Here is an 18,343-nt window from a genome sequence, read left to right on the forward strand (position 1 = left end):
GAGCCTTTGTGGGGCAGTGGAATTCTTTTCCGAGCTGAGCGCCTGGCAGGGCGTTAGAGAACTCACTAACGCCTCTGGATCAGGGCTAAATGCAGTGAGTGGGGCAGTGGTGGAAAAAGTACTAGTTATAAAATAGGGCTAAAGTGGTTAATGTACGTTTCATAATATCATAATTTATATCTGAAAAGTAACTAGTAACTAAAGTTTTCAAATAATTGTAGTGGAGTAAAAGTACAATATTTGCCTCTGAGATATAGTGGAGTAGAAGTAAAAGTATTGGAAATTGGAAATACTCAAGTAAAGTACAAATACTTCAAAATTGTACTTAAGTACAGTACTTAGTAAATGTACTTAGTTACTTTCCACCACTGGTGTGGGGAGACATATATTGGACGGTGTTTGGCTGGGTCTGTGTGTAGTTCTTTTAGCCATGGCTGCAGACAGTGTTGGTGTTTCTATTGGTCGGGTCTGTTTGTAGTTCTTTTAGACATGGCTGCAGACAATGTTGGTGTTTCTATTGGTCAGGTCTGTTTGTAGTTCTTTTAGACATGGCTGCAGTGTGTGGGGAGGCAGAGCAACATGATGGTTGTTTCATGAAAGTCAGTCCTGAGGAGGAGGCCAGGCTGGAGGAGGAGGCGGAGGAGCTAGGGAAGGAGGTGGAGGAGGAGGTGAGGGAGCAGGAGGCCAGGCTGGAGAGACAACACTTCTGGAAGGTCATCGATGCCTTTAGATATTACAGGTAGAACAACAATAACACTGGATGCTAACGGTTAGCTAATAGAGCTAGCATAACATCGCGATAAACAGCCGATATGCAAGCTCAGACGCATTGTGAGCTTGTAGATCTGCTATTTTTGGCTATTAACTTGTACAGGGCTTAATGAATGGCTATTGTTTTTCACTGTTTTGCAATAAAGAAGTGTTCTAATCCCGTCTGTGGCCGATTCTGTCGGAAGTTCTCAATGGGCGGTAGTGACGGGGCGCATCCGGTGAAAGCCCGAATTACACTCAATGTAAACAGGAAGTAAACGAGGGGGAATGACATTCGGCCACAGACGGGATTAAAACACTTCTTTATTGAAACATATGAACTAATACATTACACTAAGACTCCGGACACCTAGTTAACATTTGGGGCAACCGGGTAATCACCTTATATTTAGCATTTGTATATGTTTGGAGAAATACGGGCTTTGGAGCTGATATTCCAGTGGAAACTGGGGGGGTGGAGCTAAGACTCTAGTAGAGATAAAACATGTCAATCGATAAAATACGATACGAGTCTTTATCTAAGGCTATCTCAGAGGCAAATATTGTACTTTTTACTCCACTACAATTATTTGAACATATTAGTTACTTTGCAGATATATATTATAAAACATTTAGCGACTTTGGCCCTATTTTATATATAGGTTATTTTCAAACATTTTTGTACTTTACCAATACTTTTGCACTATTAATCAAGTAACATTTTGAACACAGGCCTTTACTTGCAACAAGTATTTTTATGTTGTGGTATTGCTACTTTCACTTAAGTAACATATCTGAGTACTTCTTCCACCATCTTAAATATCACATCATATTTAAGACCAATTGTGTGTTTTGTAATGGATGGTGATTTAATACACACAATATTTACACACACTGAGATATTTTCATAAATAATACTCGGCAGGCCCACATCCATATTATATGAGCTGTATTATTATGTATGATGATATATAATAACTAAGTGTGGGTCAAAGCTAATAATATAACAGAAGAACAGTCAGTGTAATCTAATGCAGCCTTTAAAACAAGGAGAAGATAACAGTCATCATGTCATATTACAGATATTACACATGATCCCATGCGTTATCTAGTCTGATATTATCACAACATCCATATAATATTGACTTATTGTCCTGACCAAATGGTAGAGCCTCATTTATATATCACTTCTCATAACTATCTTCAGTGTTTATGATCTAATCTAATAGAAAGTCTAATAGATGTTATTTAGTCCATTAAGAACGGGAACACATCTGTGTCATTTCAAGATTTATTTGGTTATTCAAAAAATAGCAGATCTACAAGCTCATAGCGTGGTTTGTAGATCTGCAATTTTTTGGAACATTTTGGAAAATGTGTGCAAATCTATGAATATATATATATGTTTTAAAGCGAACGTTTTTAAGTCTGATCTGTGCTTCTGGGGTCCCTGGAACAAAATATTTTGAGATGGGGGTCCGTGGCCAAATACACATAATTTTGGGGCTCCTTGACATGAAAAAGTTGAGAACCACTGATATTATAGCAACATACGGTTTTCATAAAACTGTTAGGATTTAGAAGACATTTGTAGATGTGTTTCTGGATTGAATGGGTATAATTTTTGTTCACAATAACACTGGCTCTTTGTAATAACTGTGTGTGTGTGTGTGTGTGTGTGCGTGTGCGTGTCAGGGACCATGTCCAGGAGCAGGTGACGCGGGCGGAGCGTCACTTCCGTGGTCTGCAGCCTCGACACCAGATGCTCCTCCCGGCCGTCCTCCCTAACCTGGCCCTGATTGGCCGCTGTGTGGAGCACAACCAGGAAGTGCTGCAGGCCATCGTCCGCAACTGCAAACACATGTTTGAGAACATGGAGTACGGCCAGGAGGTCAGACACACCTAACGCTTTACCTTTATAATAACCCATTCAATCCAGGAACGCATCTGTCTGTGTCACTTTAAGAAAAAAAATTGCAGATCTACAAGCTTGTACTGCGGAACGAGCTCGTGCCGCGCCATGAGCTTGTAGATCTGCTATATTTTGACTTGTTGCCATCGGGCAGGAGGCTTAGGGCAAAACTAGCAAAAAAGAAGGGTTACAAAACGTCGTTTGTGCCAACTGCTGTGGACATTTTAAATAAGAAAATGTTTAGATAGTCTAATCGCCACTGCTCATGACCACTGTTGTTGTGTTAATGTGAGTGCATTTTTATATAGTATTTTAATGCACCTGTGTATTTTTGTAATGTTTTATTGTTGTAACTGACTGCTGGTGTGCCAAACACAAATTTCCATTTCATGTCAATTTAATGGACAATAAAGTTTTCTCTATCTTTATCTTTATCTTTTTGAAGAGCCAAAGTATAAAATAATGGTTATAGCTCAAATGTAAAATGACACAGATGAGAATGTTTGTGCAAGGGAGGGACCCCCAGAAGAGAAGATTTGGGTGAAAAATGTTGTTACCCCTTCTTCTCCCCAATTTAGTCATCGTGCCAATAAATTCCTCCCCCCCCCCCCCCCACACACACACACACACACACACACACACACACACACACACACACACACACACACACACACACACACCGTGAGAATGTATATCTGCTATTCTTTGATAGCCAATGTATAAAACATGGCTAAAGTGGCTAAAATTAATTGTGATGCTGTATTGTGTGATGCACACTTTGCTGGGGACCCCCTGGAACCCCCCTTTATGTTTGGTTGCGCTCTGGTGTTGTGCTCTGAAAATAGCCGATCTACAAGCTCACAACGTGTCGCGTTGTGAGCTTGTAGATCGGATATTTTCAGCATGCAAATAGGTATAAAATCTGCCATTACGACACCATCACGGCACCGCCAAAACACATTTTAGTTGACTAAATCAACTGTAGATTTAGTCGACTAAATCTGATGGTATTTAGTCAACTAAAACTAGACTAACAGTAAAACATTTCAGATGACTCAAATATGACTAAAACTAAATGAAATTGTATTGAAAAGGCTATGACTAAAACTAAATATAAATCTGCTGTCTAAATCAACACTGTCCTGCAGGTGATTAATATTTTGAGCACCGACTGGCAGCTAGAAAACTGTTTTAGGAAGTTGATGACATTTTGTCTTCCTCTCTCCAGGACGATCTGAGGAAGGTGCGTCCGCCCTCCACCTTTGACATGGACAAGCTGAAGTCCACCATCAAGCAGTTTGTGAGGGACTGGAGCGAGACGGGCCAGGCTGAGAGGGACACCTGCTACAAGCCTCTCATCCAGGAGATCCAGAGACTCTTCCCTGCCGACCGACAGTGAGTTTACATGCATGTTTGAAAACCTAAAGGTGGCTCTCCATTACACAGACGTCGGTGGCGATTGGAAGTGTTGGAAACAGTAACCATATAATATTATTAAATATGTCAGTAATTTCTTTGAATATTTTTAAAGTTATTTGTCATATATCTGCCCTGTGCAGATATATGACTACGACTATGACTATGATTACGAAGCCTAAAAGGCAATCTGAAATAAAACTGTGATTCATATGTTCCAATGTTCACCGCCAAGCACACAATTAAATCCTTAATCGCAATCATTTGTGTGAAAATCAATCGTCAACTTAAATTTGCGATCGTAACAGCTCTAGTCTTGTTTCAATCAATTAAGCATCGGCTACCACAACTATATGTATGTATATATGTACTGTATATGTACTGTATATGTACTGTATATGCATGCCTGTTGCATCTTCTCTACTGTATAACATAAACATAAACGCAGCATAATTCATCACACAGTCCTCCTCCTATTGCACCAGATGTTGACCAGATGTTTTCCATGTGACTGTATGTATTTTATTGTGTCAGTCAGTCCTCCTATAGCACCAGATGTTGACCAGAGGTTTTCCATGTGACTGTATGTATTTTATTGTGTCAGTCAGTCCTCCTATAGCACCAGATGTTGACCAGAGGTTTTCCATGTGACTGTATGTATTTTATTGTGTCAGTCAGTCCTCCTATAGCACCAGATGTTGACCAGATGTTTTCCATGTGACTGTATGTATTTTATTGTGTCAGTGATCTGTCCAAGGTCAGCGTGCTGGTTCCGGGGGCGGGGCTGGGCCGACTGGCCTGGGAGATCGCCCGGCTGGGATACGTCTGCCAGGGCAACGAGTGGAGCTTCTTCATGCTGTTCTCCTCCAACTTTGTGCTCAACAGGTAATAGACCATATTCACACGGCGGCCATATTGCCATTAAGTCAATGAAATGCCCCCAGTTGAATTGAAATGCCACCCCAGTTGAATCTTTCAATGTATATTTTTAAAGCCAACATTTGTAACTCAAATCTTTGCTTCTGGGGGGTCCCTGGAACAAAACATTTTGAGATGGGGGTCCGTGGCCAAATACATATCATTTTGGGAGTCATTTTGGGAATCATCTATGGACCCGTAGTAGCCACTGGTTTTATATCCTGGTAGGATGTAAAACCAGTAGGACCGGAGCAGAGCGGGGGAACCACTGCACTAATGCATAATATCATTGTTGTCGGGCAGAAACCTCTTATCTCCATATTTAAACTTTTTGTGTTGTTTCGTAAATCAACACCCCTACTTGATCATAATACATACTACGTCACACAAAAGCATCAAAAGCAGCAGATTTACAAGCTCGAAACGCAGCTCGAAGCGCAGCTCGAAACGCAGCGCGAAGCGACGCGTTTCGAGCTTGTAGATCTGCTACTTAAGCTATTTTCTAATTTGAATCCTGAAAAGGAACAGTTTTGGACATATGAGGTTTCTACCCGACAGAGACCATATATATGTATATATATATATATATATATATATATATATACTCATACAAACTCAAGTTATCGTACACTCAACTTTTTCAAACTATGAATCTCCTTTACCATCATATGCACCAGGGTGTGACTTTTATAGACGATATGTACACATTATTTGGTGAAAGATTGTACAACTCATATCAGTCCAGCTTCAAGTATAGCTGCCAAGGGTCAGATTGTACTGTATGTGTGTCTAAAGTACTTCTTCCCATGATGTCATGTGTTAGAGCAGCACCACCACCTTTTGAAATGAGTGTATCGTTGGGAGAAGTACATCAGACACACAGGTCGATGGTAAAGTAGTTCTGTGTCAAACACAGGCATCATACAGTAGTTCTACACAATATAAGAGAGAAGCTGCTTGTGTCATAAGAACCAAGCTGTAGCCAAAACAATAGATACCGGGGCTGAGAACATTGCATCTGGACTCTTATAATATTATGCAAAATGTCACAACAACTGAACAAACACTCTATAGGAATGAGTACTATCACAATATAGAGCTATTTACACTCATTTAAACCAAATTAAATCACTTACCCTACCTTTTAACAGATAAGTTGTAATTCTACCACAATTCATCATCACTATCCATCTGTCCCCTTGCTGAAAACAATATGTTTTAATTCATTTTATATAAGTGCTGGACCCAAGCTGATCATAGTGATCCAGAATGATCCATAGTGTTGCAGTGCCCCAGCAGTCTGTGTACTGGTCCTTATAACACGGTGCGGCTGCCCTCAGGTGTGACAAGGTGAACTCTCTGACCCTGTACCCGTGGATCCACCAGTTCAGCAACAATAAGAAGTCCTCAGACCAGACGCGATCCGTCCGCTTCCCAGACGTGAACCCTCAGGGTCTGCCGCCTGACTCTGACTTCTCCATGGTGGCCGGGGACTTCACCGAGGTGTACACAGAGCCAGGTCAGTGTTAACTCTTTAACTCATACATGGGCAACTGGCGGCCCGGGGGCCACATGCGGCCCCCACCTTCACTTAATGCGGCCCGCAGGTTAATATCAGAATACTGATATATCATTGATTTCAGCTGTTACAATTCCAAACATGCAAACATGACCCGCTTTAATTACTTCAGTCTATATTAGTAGCTTAATGACTAGTATTACAATTCTAGTGTCTTTTTTATGTCCAATATATTTGTATTAAGTTCATAAAGTTAACATAAGTATAACTAAATGCATTTGAAATAAAATAAAAATGTTACTTTTCAGGATTCCAATTCAAAAGTAGCAAAAATAGCCGATCTACAAGCTCAAAACGCGTCGCGCTAAGACGCGTTTTGAGCTTGTAGATCGGCTATTTTTGCTACTTTTGTGTGACATAGAATGCCCCGACAGTATATGCAAAAAGGCCCTCTGGAGTGAGTGTGGAAATATAGTGGCCCTCTACATCATCAAAGTTGCCCACTCCTGCTTTAACCTTTTAACAAAATAACTTTTTGATTTAACAAAAAATATCACTTGAAACCGACCTTTCGGTTGAGAACCCCTGGACTAGTAGTACACATTCATGGTGGTTCCAGACAGAGAAAGGTTTGTTTAGTTAACAGTGAGTGAACTATTGACTGATGGGAACCTTTTGAACCTTTGTCTCAGTTCACCATGATGCAAGGAGCCGTGTTGGTGTGGATTCTATCAGCGTTGGTGTGTCTGGGTACAGGTCATCACCATGCAGGACATGAAGGTAACAGAGCTTTTGTTTAAAGATTTATTTTGGGGCTTTTATGCCTTTATTTAGCCTGACAGGAAATGGGCAGAGAAGGGGAGTGTTTTTGCCCCCATCCGTCCGTCCGTCCGTCCGTCCGTCTGTCTGTCTGTCCGTCCGTCCGTCCGTGTACAGCTAATCTCCGGCACCGTTGGCGCAATCGGCATGAAACTGAGCACACACACTTTGATGCCAGAGCAGAACCTCTGCCCCAAATGTTTCACCTGTTATAGCGCCACCAGGAGGCAGATTTTTGCAAAACACATCTTTTCATATGACTCCTACAGATTTAGTCCTAGCATCACGCAAATCGATACACATTATCTCTATAGACATGTGATCAAGACTGATCTGTCCGATTTTTCACATTACATCCTGATTGGCTGAGATTGTTTTCCAAAGTTTGCAGGAGTAGCCCGTTTTGAACAAAATGCCTCAAATTCTGAACGCAGTGTCCGATTGCCGTGAAACATTGCACGCACATTCGCACTAGGCTGAGGAAGAAATGCCACCCTTTTCACATTGTCCTGTTATAGCGCCACCAGTAGGCCGATTTTTCCAAAACAAGTTTTTGATATTACTCCTACAGATTGTGTCCGAACATCATGCAAATCGGTACACATTATCTCTATAGTCATGTGATCAAGACTGATCTGTCAGATTTTTCATATTACATCCTGATTGGCTAAGTTTGACTTCTACTACCTGGCCTGGTGTAGACCTGTGCTCCGAGGAGTAATTATTATAATTTTTTAAAGTTGTACAAGCTCACAATGCATCATGATGCGAAGTGTTGTGAGCTTGTAAATCAGATATCTTTGCTATTTGTCGTACGAGGAGGAAGTAAAGGGTTTAAGTGGTTAACAAATCTAACTCATCACCTTCAGATAACGCTGCAGACCTGTACAGGCATCTGGCCGCTCAGACGGACAACCAAGGCAAGAACGTCTTCTTTTCACCCGTAAGTGTCAGCCTGGCCCTGGCAGCCTTGTCTGTAGGGGCCCGGGGCCAAACCCACCAGCAGCTCTTCAGTGGTCTGGGCTTCAACAGCTCAAGTGGCTCAAGTGGATGAAGCCAGGGTTTGACATGACACTTCTTTTTTTTTAAGATTTTATTTTTGGGCTTTCATATGCCTTTATTGATAGGATAGGATAGCAGGTTGACAGGAAATGGGGAGAGAGATGGGGAGTGACATGCAGCAAAGGCCGTCGGGATCAGGACTTGAACCCGGAGTCCGGACCGTCCGGGCCATTGACATGACCCTTTTTTTTAAAAGATTTTTTTGGGGGTCTTTTTATGCTTTATTTAGAAAGGGAGGGGGGGGTGACACACAGCAAAGGTCATAGGGAACGGGAGTCGAACCCGCAACACGCTGTCAGGCTGGCATTGCAGCCTAGGGTGCCTGGACCGTCACGCTACGGCCCAGGCCTGACATGACACTTTTAAATACATCCTGTATGCCCTGTTGTTGCAAAGGTTTTCATAAATGTTCACTTTTCATTTTTTTACACATTTCTTCGAAAATAGCCAATCTGCAAGCTCACAACGTGTCATCATGACGTGTCGTGAACTTGTAGATTTGCTACTGTTGAAGAATGTTTGAAAAGTTCACATGCGCAAAATAGGGACATCAGGTTAAGTGGTTGTTTTTTAAATTAGATTCAAAATTGTGTAAATTACATGTTACTTTAATTTAAAGCTAATAATAATAATACATGACATTCATATAGCACTTTTCAAGGTTTCCAATGGTATGTTTATGTTGTATGTATTACTTTCTGTGGCAAGTAATGACTTTTTGCATTACTTTCACAAAACACTTTAAAGTCAGAGATGAATCAATGAATTCCAGAATTATCTTATATAACATGATCATCCACAATATTTTGTCATATACAGTCTTAAGTGTTTTGTATTTCCTTTTCAGGAAGTACAATTTATTTGTTCCCAAGTTTTCCATCAAGACTAAGATGAACCTGAACGCTGTGCTGCGTCAGATGGGAATAACAGACGTGTTTGGTGCTGCAGCTGATCTCAGTGGCATTGCAGACAATGTGGCTGTGTCAGAGGTAAGAGCTTTGGTGTAAAGTAACTAAGTACATTTACTCAAGTACTGTACTTTAGTACAATGTTGAGGTATTTTTTACTTTACTTGATTGTTTCCAATTTTCAGTACTTTTACTTCTACTCCCCTACATCTCAGAGGCAAATATTGTACTTTAACTCCACAGAAAATATTTGAAAGCTTTTGTTACTTTGTAGATTTTGATTATTATTACAAAACATACAGTAACCACTTCAGCCTTATATATATTTTGGCCATTTGAAAATCGCGACGCATTGCGAGCTTGTAGATCTGCTATTTTTAAAAGATTTTCTTTTTTTTAAACTTGTGAAAAGGGACATTCTGCATAATGAGTACTTTTACTTTTGGTACTTTAAGTACATTTTTTATGCCAATACTTTTTTACCTTTACTCAACAAAATGTGTAATTCCGGACTTATACTTATGGAGTATTTCTACATTGCAGTATTGATACTTTTACTTTTTCCACCACTGGAGGTAGGAGCTGTCACAATGGATGAGTGTCTGACTAGTCTAGTTGTCCCTTCTTTTATATCACAACAAAGGACAGAGACAGTCCATCAGTCCAGCAGCCACCAGGCTCCTCAACCAAGCCCAGTGTTGCCCGATGTACCATAATTATCCTATTTGCACGATAATGTTACCCTCTGTACGATGTACGATCAATAATTCCCAAAAATTCCAAATGTACGATAATTTCTCCCAATCACAAAAAAAGTGTGTGAATTTACTAGATTCCCTGTCTGCTGATTCAGGATCCGGTTTGGCTTTTCAAAATAAGTCAGTAAATCAGTAAATCTGACTCTAGATCTGTAGTTAGAGGCATTAAAAACACCGGTCAGTCTTTCCAGTCCAGTTTCAGGCTTTTACTTGTGTAAAGGTCCAGGAAGTTGTCTGATTCCACGCAGCATAATATGTGATGTGTTTTTATCATTACATTACATTACATTACAGTCATTTAGCAGACGCTTTTATCCAAAGCGACTTACAATAAGTGTATTCAACATAGGTAGGGAACGAAAACTACTAATCACCAGAAGTCTTTAGTGCATTTTCTGCAAAAACAAGCAACCAAGAGTATACCTAGCGCTAAGGTAAAAGTGCAATTTATCAGCTACCTATTTCGTTAAACAGATGAGACAAAATAGCTAAATCAAATGAGCATGAGCTAAAACAAATAAGTGTATCGACTAAACAAGATCCAATAAACAATACAATAGGAGGAGTCTCAAACAAGGTTGTTTCTTACAATAAATATGCTTTTTATTTGTGAAATGACATATTTCCACATGTGATTCCTCTTTGTTTTGGCTGTGTGTGATAGTTTTCTTTTAAATAGGATAATTTTAAGCCTCCGGTACGATAATTGAACATTTCCCATCTGGCAACACTGACCAAGCCTGACCCCCTTATGTTGTGTTCTATTCACTCTGTCACATTCACACATGGACTACTGGATTACTGACTCATGTTTCAATCTGTCACATTCACACATAGACTACTGGATTACTGACTCATGTTTCACTCTGTCACATTCACACATGAACTACTGGATTACTGACTCATGTTTCACTCTGTCACATTCACACATGAACTACTGGATTACTGACTCATGTTTCACTCTGTCACATTCACACATGGACTACTGGCATGTACACTACAGCAGCACTGGTTCTCAGACATCATGTCAGGGACCCCCAAATTGAAATGTATTTGGCTGCTGACCCCCATTTGAAAAGATTTTGTGCCAGGGACCCCCACATAAGGAAAGATCAAATTCTTTCAAAAATAGTCCATTTTCTTTTTTTCGTAGCCTTGGCCTAATGCATAATACCATGAAACTGGTGGTCCTTGACATGAAGAAGTGTGAGAATCACTGATCTATAATCATTGTTTATGTGCAGGTCGTGCACCAAGCCACGCTGGATGTAGACGAGACTGGAGCTACTGCGTCTGGAGCTACAGGCGTCGGCATCACACCGCTGTCCTTCCACCGAGTCCCTGAACTGAAGTTCAATCGTCCCTTCATGGTTCTCATCGCCGACTCTGACAACATTCTGTTCACGGGAAAGATCGTCAATCCAACCCAGTGAGCCATAGTCGGCTATAGACGGGTCTAAAAGTGGTCTAAAAGTGTACGTTTTTCAACGGCTAGGCTTAGCCTAGACGTTAATTAGCTGTTTTTTTAAGCGTCTATATAGGCCATCTATATATAGCTGTTGAAATGACGTTGTTTCAACGTCTATGCTAAGCCTAGTCGTTGAAAAAACGTTCAGTTTTAGACCAGTTATAACCCGGTTTTAGCCTAGTCGTTTAGACATAATCTATTATGATTTTAGTCTAAAATGTTGTCTAATTTAGTCTAAAATATTATTTTAGACCGAAAATGTCTCAGTGGGAAACATCTGACAAACTGTCTGTTCACATTCAAACACAGATGTTGATTGTCAACATATTAAATCCTCTCAAAACCCAGTTTCTTGTGGATCCTTCATTTTATAATCCTGACATCTGTATTGTTTGTATTTGGTTCTTGGCTTGCTGAGTAGTTTTAAATGTGAAGTCAAGTGCAGACCGGGGATAAAACATAATTCTAATTATTCAGTAACTGAAAGTAATCTAAGATAAAAATTGTACAGGCAATAAGCATACTTTCATGACAAATGGAAATATTTTGCTTTTTTGTGTGCATTTCTGATTCATTTCAATGTCAGTGTAGAATGTGTAGACAGTAAAGCTAGGAGAGAGAGTAGAGGAGGGACATACAGTACAGCAAATGGTCCTGCCGCTCCGGGAATCAAACCAGGGACTCGCTGTCAGGCCTAACGTATTGGCCATATCTTAACGTATATTCATTACAATATTACAATATCCACCTCATATAGTGGATTCAAATATTACAATATCCACCTCATATAGAGCACCGAAGTCCTGACGTCACTCGTTCATCCCCAGGTTTGCGGAAGTAATTTCTCTATGGAGAATAACATTGGGTCATCTTAGAATCGTCTCATATAAGAATTGTGGTCCAAAAATAAACACCGCGTGTCGGCGTTATTGTCCGGGAGGAGGTTCTGTATAGTTTATGATAGTCAGTCACTTATATTTGATACAGTCTGTTTCTGGCGAAAATGTAACTAATTTGGCGGAAGTAACATTAGCGTTTTCTCACCGTCAGTTGATGCTTCATATCCATAAGAGTCAACCCGCCGTGGTCATTTGTTTATTTTTGGAACACAGTTCTTATTTGACGCGATATTAAATACGTCTATGGGATTCAGAACGGGGGTGGAAAACTGCGAACCAGGTAGACAAACAAAGGATGTGTAAATGACGTCAGACTTCGGCAGTCTATAGTGGATTATTAATTTTTTTATTAAGTATTATTCAACATAAATTCTTGGGTAATTGCATAAAGTTTTACTGACATTATAGTTCATTACTAACAATTTATTTTCACAGTATTTGAACATTTGTCAAAACGTTCACCTATGTAGGTTAAACATTATTTGAATGTAATAACACATTAAAATTATTTAGCCTTTTTCCCCGAATAAATATCAAATTCCTCCAATATATTTTGTTGCCTGGGGTCTATATAGCCTACTTGGTCCCCTCCTTTTTTCCCTCTACACCGAATCTCTTCGCCGGAAATAACTGATCTACAAGCTCATAATGCGTCACAATGCGATGCCTTGTGAGCTTGTAGATCTGCCATCTTCGCCGAATGTTCACCTATTTATGCTTAATGTCCGCCTATTATAGAACAGCGATACTATAGAGTTCAGAGATAACCGTTCAAATGTAGTTAAGTACTTATTATGTTATGTACTTAAACTTGAACTGAACTGAATTAAAGATAATGAAATGAGGCTTGTCTTTGTTTTCTTTAGTTTTTTTATTGACCATATCCAAAACATATTTATAGGTGTGGTAAAATCACATTTAACATTACATTATTTACAGCATTTTACAGTATGTATAGTACTATACACAAGGTGGTGCTCTCTGAGCATAGCAGTCAGACTATAAACACCATTAAGGAGAAATATCAATCAGGTGCTCTTTCATCTCTGTCTCCAGCTGAGTCACAGCTTCTCCAGTGACTTCACATCATGTTCCTTTGTTCTTCTGCAGACTGAGGAGCTCCCTCTTGTGTGTGGAAGCATCCATGACAGGCTGCAGGTTCCTCCTTGACAGTGGTGTTAAGTAACTAAGTACATTTACTCAAGTACTGTACTTAAGTAACATTTTGAGTTATTTTACTTCACTGGAGTATTTCTGATTTTCAGTACTTTTACTTCTACTCCAATACATCTCAGAGGCAAATATTATACTTTTACTCCACTACAATTATTTGAAAACTTTAGTTGCTAGTTACTTTGTCAATTTTGATTATTATTACTGTAACCGGGTGGAGTTTTAGTGTATGTCTTTGACACTTGATTGTGGTTTATTGTTTTGGTGATTGGTGAGCCACTCAGATGATTCCAACCAATCATGATCTGGGCCTGCTTTTAAAAGCAGGAAGTTTGCAAGTAGGAAACAGATTTTGTAATGGGTGAGTAGAGTGTGCCCCAGTGTCACCAATATGTTTTTAATGCTTATCGTAATTCTGAAGTGAAATAAGGCTAACTGATTTGAGTGTCACTGTGTAATGATGTTGCACATTTATGTGCACTTACACTCCTGTGTGAGGCAGGTTTCTGCATTAAGGTGCACTTCACTCTGCTCACCTGGGTAAGAATGTTTATTGTATTACGTGCACGTAATGTATTGAATTATTTTATTGTTTTTACCCACTATATTAATGTATTGGTCCTCTGAACTGCTCACCTTGATGCCATGTCAGGGCATTGTTGAGTGCAGTATAGCCTACTGTGTGTTTATTTTGCAGTGAAACTATTAACCTAATGAGTTGGTGTGATGTGTTCTACCTGCTCTTAATGATGCACCGTATGGAGGCAAACATGTGATTGTGTTAAAGGACCAGTTTCATATTGGCAGTGGCCTAATTGTGTGTGTATCTATTTAATGTGAAATAAATGTTATAATTTGTCAATCATGGTGTCTTCACTAAAGTCCCCAACCCAGTTTTAAAGCTCTATAAAACAAACCCCCTTTTTATGTTAAGCCTTAATTGGCTTGTTGGTGAAATTCCAACTGGTGTAGTCAGTAGTTTTTATGTATTTTAGTAATCCCTATTTTGGCCAGGAGGTTACATTACAAAACATACATTATCCACTTCAGCCCTATATACATTTTGGACATTTGAAAATAGCCGATCTACAAGCTCACAATGCGTCGCGATGCGACGTATTTTCTTTGAGAACTTGTGAAATGGGACATACTGCATAATGAGTACCATTACAGTCATTACATACTATAAAACTGATAATCAGCTGATTGTTTGACCAGATCCGAAGCCGCTATGAGAATTATCCAAGAAGTAGGTAAAACCGATATGTATGACTGAAATTTAAGAAAACATGAGGCCCAATTTGTTTCTTATTCCTTTATTGATATTGTGACATTCCATTCAAACCAAGCAAATTAAAGCCAAAATAACATCTGAACTTCAAACCATTCATGATCAGGGGTGCAGATCCCAGGGGGGAAGGAGGGGACATGTCTGACATGTTCCTCCAATAAAGTATCTTTAAATAAATGATACTGTATAATTTAACATCTATATTTAATAGAAGCTGATTCCACTTTTGAAATCATTCTCACATACAGTAAACACAATACTTTCTGAAGGTTTTTTTTTTTCTACCCATGTGTACTGATCATCAACAACTGCCAAATAAATGAATCCACAAGCTTCATCATCATCATCATCACTTGTCCACAGAGCTGTTAACTAGTTTAATGAGTGAAGTTCAGCCAATATGAACGGATAGAAACACAACAGTGGAGCTGAAAAACGGAAAGATAAATAATACTGACCAAGGAATATCTAAAGTCTGAATTAGACACATATTTTGTTCTTTATTTTAGTAAAGTTTGCACAACCTTTCTGTTATTAACTCTCATCGTGTCACTGTCACAACGCAGAGCGCTCATTCTCTTAATTAACATAATTAATAATTAATAATTAAAACCTCATGGGAATTCAAATACATTTATTGGACTATGTATTTTTAGTTATGCTGCAGGACCACATTGGAAACAAGTGTTTCATTACACTTTAATGTGTTATCCTAGGTTTAAGTTGTTTTGTGATTTTGCTCGTATATCTTTTACCAAAATCAAATCGAATCTCAAATGATGAATTAATGTGAAAGTATCAATGTTTGTAAGTCCTGCAGTTAAACATGGAGCCATGTTAATGTGTTTGTTGTTAAATCACGTGATGTCAACCTATAATGGATTATTTACATCATAACATCATAACATTATAGTTTGTTTCATGCATTGAACATGGATTTGGTGTTTAGTTTTTTATACCAAATGTCAGACAAACTGTAATCATTGTGACCATTATTAGTTAGTTTAGAATCCTAGCATTAGCTCTATGTTGGTGATATTATTGATCATGAGAAGATTCCTTGTTTGTGGTTCCCTCCTAAATTGTAATGAGATCTGCTCCCCTGCTCGTGATTAGTGATTACATATAAATCATTACATATAAATCATATGGCAGACTGTGGCAGACCACCATTGTCTAATTTGGGTGGACCCGGGTATACCCATCACCTCAGACCACCCTAGAGGGTCCAGGTCCACCCATCACCTCAGACCACCCTAGAGGGTCTAGGTCCACCCATCACCTCAGACCACCCTAGAGGGTCTAGGTCCACCCATGTCATAATGATCTTAACACATTAATTATCACACACTATAAATGATTACAGAATAAATGACTTATGGTCAATTATAGAATAATAAAACCTTTTTCACAAACATGGCCCAGGTGGCGCCTAAACCCTGACCTTTAACCTCACAAACACTATGCCTAAACACAAACTTAACCCTAACCCCTTTAACCTCACAAAAAATATGCCTAAACCTAACCCTAACCCCAACCTTTAACTTCACAAACACTATGCCTAAACCTAACCTTAACCCTAACCATAACCTCAGAGAAACTATGCCTATAAACCTAACTTTAACCTTAACACTAACCTTTAAATTCACAAAAACTATGCCTAAACCTAACCTTAACCCTAAAAGGTTGATGATGTTATCATTGTGCTGCTGTTACGACTATTTAAAAGCTGATTGGACACGCTTCCTCTCACACCCAGGTGTTCTGTGAAAAGACAATAGACCAATAAGAATCAGAATGTATTAACTGTGTGAACATGTTAACACTTTAGAATAACCTTCCCTTATAATAGTCAATTAATCATTCATAAATTATTAATTTAAATAAAAAAAGATGTGTTATTCATAACATGTTAAACAGTTGGTTAATGATTTAATGATTTAAAACTATGCTATAAATAGTTAATAGATCATGAACAAGTTATTAGTAAACTACTTAAAAACCTAACCTCCCAGCACCCTCCCTGCAACTACAGTAACCATCAAAGTAGAAACAACTCAGTCCATTCAAACAACATTTGACCAATACTTTGTCAATAGTGTATCTTAGTAGGAAGGGCAGCTCAGTTGGTAGAACACTCTCCTTTGGACCACAAGGTTCTGTCTTTGATCCTGCTAGTGATGGAATGATCAGTGTTTTCAATGAACTGAATCATTGGGTTCAGTTCACTGAAATGTTGTGTTCAATGTACTGAATCATTGGGTACAGTTCACTGAAATGTTGTGTTCAATGTATTGAATCATTGGGTACAGTTCACTGAAATGTTGTGTTCAATGTACTGAATCATTGGGTACAGTTCACTGAAATGTTGTGTTCAAATGATTGGTTCAGAGTTTGGCTGCATTGTGTCGTCTCTTCACTTCCAGACTGAATCACTTGAACGTCCTCTCAGGCTATGGGATCTAAACTCCTGCGTCATGTAAAACATGTTTATATTTGATTGATGATGAATGGTCCAAACTACACAGTTCACCAAGATGACCCCCCCCCCCCCCCCCATCTGACCACATTGACATCAGTGTTACTAATCAGTTGATTATTAGATTCATTATTATAAGAAATTAAGCAGAAGACACATGATAATGTGAATTCACACGACCGGGATGGTTTACCAAGCTAGTTGTTTCACGTCTTACACAAGCATGTTGTTTTGTGTATGTTTTCTAGTTTTATACACTTTTATACATTAAAACTGTATAAATGCATATGTAAAAAAGTTTAGTAAAAAGAAAGAGGAAGTGAACCTGGGTGTGTGGGAGGAGTCTAAAGATTCTCATCATTGGTTGTCGGCACCAGAATACGACCTGATAGAAGAAGAAGAGAGACCGTTAAAACAGACACACAAATAAATCCTATGTACTGTATTGTGTGTATTTCTCCATAAAATGCATAAATGTACACACAACACAATAACACAATAACACAACAACATTAGGGTTCAGTCATCAGGGTCACATGTTGCATCAGAACTAATGTGAACATTTGACTCTTATTTAAGACTAAATGTGACAACATAGAACACACTTTGACCTTTAACTAGGTCGTCTGAACTGGTCTGAACCGGTTAAGGTTCTAAACCAATTTAGGTTGTGGCTTTACATTGTTTGTTTGCATTTCTGTGAGAGTTCCACATGTCATGTGATCCTCTGTTGATCTGACCTCATTTCTTCCACTGGTAGTAGATTCATTAATGAAACTTGTTAATGAAACATGTTAATTAAACATGCTAATCACCTCGTTTCTTCCACTGGAAGTAGATGAATCCAGACAGGAACAAAACCAGACCCAGAACCAGACCTGATGCTCCCATGGCCACCTTGTTCTTCACTGACTCTGGCATGGAGTCATCTGACAATGCAAATATTATGTTAATTATATTATTACAGTATA

General features: G+C 39.0%; 1 protein-coding gene and 1 long non-coding RNA gene across 2 annotated transcripts; one reads left to right on the forward strand and one right to left on the reverse strand.

Moving 5' to 3' along the window:
- Positions 1 to 548: 548 nt before the first annotated feature.
- On the forward strand, positions 549 to 11,708 carry LOC308088253 (carnosine N-methyltransferase-like; the record flags this gene model as incomplete). Its single annotated transcript, XM_080432657.1, has 6 exons — positions 549 to 739; positions 2,446 to 2,641; positions 3,891 to 4,057; positions 4,823 to 4,963; positions 9,244 to 9,385; positions 11,307 to 11,708. The coding sequence occupies 6 exons, from the start codon at positions 549 to 551 to the stop codon at positions 11,493 to 11,495; spliced, it is 1,026 nt and encodes a 341-aa protein (XP_080288783.1). The 3' UTR covers positions 11,496 to 11,708.
- A 3,215-nt stretch (positions 11,709 to 14,923) lies between these two features.
- On the reverse strand, positions 14,924 to 18,302 carry LOC308087939. Its single transcript, XR_013933386.1, has 3 exons — positions 18,188 to 18,302; positions 17,698 to 17,757; positions 14,924 to 16,657 (listed from the first exon to the last, which is right to left on the reverse strand). It is a non-coding gene; the product is annotated as an uncharacterized lncRNA (long non-coding RNA).
- Positions 18,303 to 18,343: the final 41 nt, after the last annotated feature.

Source organism: Gymnoscopelus braueri (genome assembly GCF_963280865.1).
Source record: "Gymnoscopelus braueri genome assembly, chromosome: 7".
Classification (NCBI taxonomy): Eukaryota; Metazoa; Chordata; class Actinopteri; order Myctophiformes; family Myctophidae; genus Gymnoscopelus; species Gymnoscopelus braueri.